The 7271-nt window shown below is 59.3% G+C and overlaps 1 protein-coding gene across 1 annotated transcript; it reads right to left on the reverse strand.

The window, feature by feature from the left end:
- Positions 1–1743: 1743 nt before the first annotated feature.
- On the reverse strand, positions 1744–5626 carry pde1 (3'5'-cyclic nucleotide phosphodiesterase; the record flags this gene model as incomplete). Its single annotated transcript, XM_002946579.1, has 6 exons — positions 1744–1864; positions 2629–2768; positions 3660–3725; positions 4318–4515; positions 4797–4956; positions 5499–5626. Coding segments are annotated over 6 exons (813 nt in total), but the record flags the coding sequence as incomplete, so codon positions are not given.
- Between the last annotated feature and the right edge of the window lie 1645 nt (positions 5627–7271).

Below are 7271 nucleotides of genomic sequence, written 5' to 3' on the forward strand. Positions count from 1 at the left end.
TTATTCTTCCAACTCTCTCCTCCTCAACCAGCAGCCGCCGCTGTGCCGTTCACGAAACGCTCTCCCACCATCACCCTACAAAAGCTGCTCTTCCTCCGTCCTCCAAACCCCGTCACCGCCACAGGGCGGCCTGCGGTGCGCGTTAGAAAAAAGTTCTTTCCCCCTTCAGCTCACCCACAGAGGCGCTTGTACACGATACCGGGGATTCCCATTCGTCAAGTCTTGGAATTACGCAGCCGCCGCTCTGTTTTCCGCCAGTGTGGGAAAGTTCAAAGTACACGTACGACATGCATACGTGTGTTTCTAAGGGATCAGGGCTCAGCGGGAAGCGGGTTGGCGACGTGTTCAGGTTTCGTCTGCGTCGGGGCCGGCGGCTGCGATTGATGCTGATTGTGCGTTTGGGGGTGCGGCGGTGAGAGCGCTGCGGGTATTGCTGCTGCTGGCGCCGTAGGCGGCTTCGATTGTTGCTGTTGCTGCTGCTGTTGTTGCTGTTGTTGCTGCTGCTGCTGTTGCTGTTGCTGCTGCTGTTGCTGCTGCTGTTGCTGCTGTTGCTGCTGTTGCTGCTGTTGCTGCTGTTGCTGTTGCTGCTGTTGCTGTTGCTGCTGTTGCTGCTGTTGCTGCTGCTGCTGTTGCTGTTGCTGCTGCATCCGCACCTCGGAAGACTTCCTTTGCTGGGGCTGCAGTTGCATGTGCTTGCTGCTGCTATTGCTGTGAAGCGGGGGTATGGTGGGTTGCCCATCCACGCTACGCCACTGAGGAAGGGGGATGGGAGGGAGCCCCAGTTTATTCGGGGAGACGGGGAAATATCAGGGAAATGAGGGGCGGCCCCGTTTGGGACGTTTAGCAGGCAATTAGCGACGGCAGTGGTCCAAGTTGGGACCTAAAAAAGGCGCCCACTGAACAAGTGAGCTCCCTTAGTGCTACAAGAACAAGCGCTCCGGAAAAAACCACAAAAACGTGTAAAGAAGCACCAATGGGGTAGAGAGGGGACCTTGGGAGAGAGAGGTGAACGCGGAGGAGACTGTGCACGTGAGTACGGAATATACACCATCCCCTCCGGGGGCGCACAACGCAGGACCAATGCTTTGTCTTACGTGGTTGTAGTTGATCAGGAAGCAAGCCATGAGGGGCTGAGTACCCGGGAAGGCGCTGCTCAGAGCGTGAATCAGCGGTAGGGCGACGAAGTCATAGAAGCCGACCTGGAAGCGAAGCGGGGGTGGCCGGAGTTCTTGGGATTTAAGGGTTGGGGATCCTTTCACAGAGGGACACCAGGTATAGGTTAAGGCAAGTGCAGCGGCCTCGCCGCCGCGTGTGTGCGTGCATGCTGTATGTATGATGTGTGAATCAGGGGGGTGTATCTTCGCCCGTGGCAGCTACCCTGCGAAATCCTGCCTTCCCCGGTATTTCGGGGCACCCTCATCCAGTTACCCTAGTCAACTTCTCAGTGGATCGCTCAGGTTTCGCACCCACCACCAGCATCCAACGGAATCTGCCGGGTCGACAGCGGCGCAACTCCATTCCTGGTCGGCTCGCAGGTTAACTTTATCCCAGGTCACCACCGTCCATCAACTAGGGGCGCAATGCCTTCCACCATCGGAAGGACTTTGATCCTAACGGGTATCGATCCCGGGATCTCCCGGGGGCAATGGTCGCGCCTTACCAGAGGTGCCAAACCCTGTATATATGTATGTATGTATGCATGTATGTATGTATGGCAGCAACGGATGGTCGTCGACACCCTCCCCCCACCTGGCTCTTCCCCACGCCCTGCTTGGACCGGTCAAACAGTGGGCTCATGGGCAGACCCAGCTCCCGCTCCCTGTCACCCTGACGGAAAAACTCCTCCTCGAGGTGGGACAGCCACCTGCAGCAGCAAGAGCGGTAGCAGCAGTAAATGGCGGTAGCAGCAACAGCGGTAGCGCCGGCAATGGGGCCAGTTCGGGGAGAGGTATGACGGGAGGGCATCATTCAGCCTAGGTGGTCCATTGGATAGGTGTTACATGGAAAGGAACGGAAAGCCCCTGTACGGAAGCATACAGTACGGAAGTTTGCATGTTCAGAACCTGGACACCCCTGGACCGACAGGGCGACCATGATAATGACAGCGGCCCGTGACGCCGTCCTCCGCTGAATCCACGTGGCGAATTCATATGTCTATTATACCCGTGTACCCCATCCGTTGGATTGTTGGCGACTGCTGAACCGTCTGTCTCTGCGGATGTTCGGGTGAATGGATGAGGAGGGATCCTAGAAGGCAGGATCAACCGCCTTGGACTTGCAGTTCGTATGGCGTAGTACAGTGTGGTAATGGCGGTTGGTGTGCTGTATAAACGTAGAAGTGACAATGTGTTCAAATGGCCCAGAAGCCTCCCACTCTGTAACAATTCAATTCAATATCCAAGCATTTCCATCATTACGCAGCTGAAGATTACTTCCCTTGGGAAAGTTTACCTCTGACATCGTCCCCAGTTCCAATGCCCGCGGCCAGTTTTCATTTTAGTAAGAGATAAACCCACATACGACACGCGCATACGACACCCACATACTAAACGCAGGTACGCGCTATACCCCCGGCACAGCCCGGGTCCTATTCGAGCCACAGCCCCATCGGCCATCCCTAGGGCCTACCTTTTGTGCACCTCAAGCTCCTCTCCTAGGTGCCCCAGATCCGCAGCCTTGATGGCAATCTGCAGTGTGCCGAGGTTGGGGTTCGAGGGGTGGGAAGTTTGCGGATACGTGTTGGAGAGCAGGTGCGATTTTCCCGCATGCTGCATGCGGGCCCACCGCCAAGGCAGTCTGGAGGAAGGGTTCCCGGTTGGGGGTTCGAGGGTGAGGATGTGTATCACAGAAGGTGGCGCTGCTGGTCCCTTCGCAATCGGGGCAGCCCGCGAGGGAAGACGACCATGTCCGAATCCGCGGTTTCTCTTTTCTTCAACCCTCCCTCCCCGTGGAGCTGTCGTACGACCAATTAGCCACCTACCTGCAGCCCCAGCAGCCGCTCCGTGTCGTCCTTGGGTTTCGGAGCCGCATCACTGCCCGGAGAGCGCTCCGGGTCTATCGACAAGCTACGACTGTAGGGAAGGGTTAGTGGGCAGGTGCCGGAACAGACGCAGGGGATTGGAGCTCATTTCGACAGCGGCCTAAACCCATCTACCTAGTTCAGGACCCAGTCAGCTCCCTCTGAACCCCGCGGGCCCGTCCCTCTGGCCACTGACATATTCCCATAAGCATGCACAATCACCTCAACCTCAACACATGCGCCAGATGCACCCCACCTCACATGCGGTACGTGAACCCAGTACGTCTCGTCCCCTTCGATGCGGCTCGGCGCCTCCATTTCCCCTAAACCGGTTTCCATCTCTGGCCATCCGACATACACCCGTTACCTTGAAGAATAACATGGAGACGCTAAGACTCGAATGCTTGGAATGCTTAGACGCCAGTACGGCAACCTTAAGGGAAATGACGGAAGACGTGAAGACCCCCGGCCGGCTGCGGGCTCTTCACTATGGGCACCGCGAACGGACTAACCTGGAGCGGTTGGTGGCGAGCGCTATGCCCCCTCCCCCTCCTCCTCCTGCTCCTCCTGGTCCTGGGGACCCTACCCCAGACGAGCCGGCGACGGTGGTGCTGTGCGCGAAGGGCCCCAGCCGGTGTACGGTATTGAAGTGCGCGAGTACGGCGAAGTGCTGTTTCATATCGGTGGCCAGAACCAGGTCAATGACCTGGGGGTGGTTGCACGGGAGGTGGGAGGAGAGGGGAATGAGAGGGGTGGAGGGAGGAAGGGAGGCAGGGGGATGACGGCAGGGGGAGTTCACTGGGAGGCTGATAGCCAGGGTGTATTTCGAGAAGGCGCACCTGCGGATGCATCTGAATGTATGTGATTCAAAGCCGGGACGCCGTGCTTTTCCCATGCCACCTTTTTCTTGTGGGCTCGAAGCCCAGATGCGGGACCCGCGGGTCGCACATCCACTGGACATACACACGCACATACACGCTATAGTAATCTGCGAGCCGACAGGAGTGGAGTTGTCGTTGCAGATTAACCGGGGTCAAATTCCACTGGACGCTGGTGGTGGATGCCGAACCCGAAAATGGGGAGAAGGATGGGTGAGAAGGATTCAGGCGCCCAAAACATCGGGAAAGGTAGTAGGGACTGACGGATGAGTGGCAACGTGTGAAGCTATATACCCTGGCCCACATCGTCATGCACAAAAACACCTGCGGTGCTTTTAGGGCACTCTTTCCCCCTCCAAACGCACGCACGCACGCACGTGCACACCCATGCAATACACATACACGCATGCACACAGCCACCTGCTTCCTGAAGGCAGTCCGATCCGGTTGCGGCAGGGGGGCTGTCACGTCCAGCTCAGGACGGCGGAGCACAGAGAAGGCAGCCGCCGCATGGTGGTTCTCCAGCGGCGAGCGGTCGTTGTATCGAACTGCCAACGGATCCGATGTGGCTATAAGGAAGTCGTTGGTGACTCCAGGGTGGCCATAATCGTGGATGATCTTTAGAGTAGGAGGGCCAGAGGGTAACAGCATCAGCATGGGGAACAGGCAACTCAACAGGGGGTCGTATGTCGTGCCAAGCATGGCAGACGCCTAACGGGGTCACCCTCTCATCATGGGGAGCTGGGAAATGTTAAGTGGGGGATCTAGTTGCAGCTAAAATCTTTGGGACTGAAAAATGCTTGCAATGCGACGGAAGAGAGAGCCGTGCATGGGGGACAACGTGCCGTGTTCCAGTACACCGACCCACCGACCCACGGGTCTCCGGACCCACCCCTCACCGCTGCAAAGTACGCCGCCAGCAGCCCCAGCTGGTCCAGGTAGTGGACATGCAGCCGGGCTCCGTGGATGATGACGTGCAGGGTTTGGAGCACGTCCGCGGCGTGAGTGGCGTTGTGGTAGGGGTTGTCCGGATAGCCCGCCTCGATGTGGCGAAGCAGCCTGAGAGGAAGAGATAAGGGAGTAGGGAGTAGGGAAAAGATGAGAACAAAAGAGGATGTGCGTGGGAGGACGACATCAGAGGGGGCCGTCAGAGGCGCCGGCCCGATTCCTGGATGGATTGTGTACGGCTGTGTACGGCTGGGAATAGTGGGCGGAATATTGTGGGCAGAATGATGGACGGAATGGTGGGTGGGTAACAGCGAACGCTGTCATGTCCAACAGGAAACGGCGTCTGGCAGATCCGGAAACAAACATGATGTGGCTGTGTTTGCTTAGAGGAGGAGCTGATTGGTTACCTGACCTGAGCTGTCCAGGAGACCGGCGCGCAACTGGCCGGCTGGCTGATTGGGGTCAATGAATGCCCATGGCCGCTGCTGGACTGGGTCTGGCTGATTCACAGGCGGCTAGCTAGTGTTCTAGTGTTCAAATGGGGCATGGGGCATGGGGCATGGGGCATGGCATTTTCCAGGCAAATGGCATTTTCCAGGCAAATGGGGCACACAGCTCTTTACACTGCCGTACACTGTCGTGCCACGCATTACCTTGCCAGCGTGACGGGGTTGATTTTGAACCGCTGGACCAGGCCCGCTCGCTGTATGAGATAGTAGCCCAGAGTGGATAGCGGGTGGCCCCGACTAGCTTCTCGGAGTTTCCACGTGTCGAACTGCCAACAGTCCGCCTGGCCCAGCAGCCGCTCCACCTGAGGCCGCGGATTGCCGGTGGGGTTGGGTTGGGGTGGGTTGGGTTGTAAGAGCCAGCAGGCACCGTCAAATGGGATCAGCGAAGGGCTGTCAGGGTTACGGAGCAACTGACCTGACTTGATCTTATTGGCCGTACTTCCGAGTGAAATCTCTAATGCTCGATGAGGACTTTAGGGTTTAATGGGCCAGGGCCAGGGCCAGGGCCAGGGCCAGGGCCAGGGCCAGGGCCAGGGCCAGGGTCCCACCCCGGTGGTTGTATCCACACAAACTCCGTACCTCCTCAATCATCGTGGACGGTGGGGGCACAGCCAGCCGCCGCGCATTGATCATCTGCAGCAGACCAGGGCCTGTGGCCCATCCTCCTCCACCTCCGCCAGCCCCCAATCCTCCCAGCTGCAGCCCTGAGCTCGCTGCCAAGCCCGCTAGCCGGCTGCTGGGCCGGTCCTCTGGTACCGCCGCGGTCAGCTGCCCCCCGCTGAGGCTGCCAGTGAAGGTCGCGGAGAGACAGAACGGGGAGGGAACCCCGCCGGCGGGTACGCCCGGGCTGTCGGTGGGTCCGCCGCCACGCTTCGACCGATGGCCGGCGCCCAGCGGCGACTTGGGTGGCGGTGTGCTTGACCCGGACCTTCCGGAGCCTTGGTGTAGCAGCTGGGCTGGGCCCGGACTGCCTGACACTGGCAATGCCGGCAGCTGCAGCTGCAGCGGCAACGGGGCGCTACTCGTGTCGATACTGTTGGCATTTGTACTGTTCTTTTTGGTGCTAATGGCGTTGTTATTGTTCATGTTGCTGACGATATTATTGTTGTTGGTGTTTCTGCTGGCAGCCAGAGTGCAGGGGCCCGCGGTTGCGATGCTGGTGGCAGACATATTGGTACCAAGCAAGTTGCCGCTTGCGGCGTTGCTTCCTCCGCCACCGCCGCCGTTGCCACCGCCGCTGCACAACGTTGTGTACGACGCCTCTCCGCCGAGTGACGACAGCAGCTGGTCATCTCCTGCAGCGGTGCCGGTCGGGCTCAGAAGCGGAATCGGTGAGACGCCTGATGTGGCGGCGCCGCAGCCGTTGGCACCAGCACCTGCCGTACAGCCAGATCGTGCAGTCCCCCGGGATGGCGAACGGGGAAACGGAGCGACATTCCCCTCGTGGGAAGTCATCAGGGAAATCCCGTTCATCGAGCTTCGGAAAACTGTCGGGGTGACGGAGGCGGCGTCACGCCTTTGGCGGTGTACGGCATTTCCGCTGCCGCCGCCGCCGCCGCCGCCAAAGCTCGTCATGTTCAAAGAGCGCTGGCTCTGCCCCACTGGCGTCGCGATGGAACTCACGCTCGCCGTCCCTGTTGGCCCCCCGTGCCCCTGACTGAAAACGCCGGGGCTGCCCGTACTTAGCAATCCCGCTGCTGCCGACATCGGCGGCGGTGGCGGCAGCAAACATTCCGTATCCGCCGTCGGCAGCGCAGCATCGGAAGCGGCCTCGTTGATATCGGTGCCCGTGTCCCACCAAACGGTTGGCTGCGGTGTCAAGATAACCGACAGCGCTCCCGCCAGAGTGTCGAAGGCATCCTGTTGCGACTGCGACGCGGGCCTTCCATCGCCGCCACAGTCGGCATCAGCGTCAAC

The sequence above is a fragment of the Volvox carteri genome (genome assembly GCF_000143455.1).
Source record: "Volvox carteri f. nagariensis unplaced genomic scaffold VOLCAscaffold_3, whole genome shotgun sequence".
In the NCBI taxonomy this organism is placed as follows: Eukaryota; Viridiplantae; Chlorophyta; class Chlorophyceae; order Chlamydomonadales; family Volvocaceae; genus Volvox; species Volvox carteri.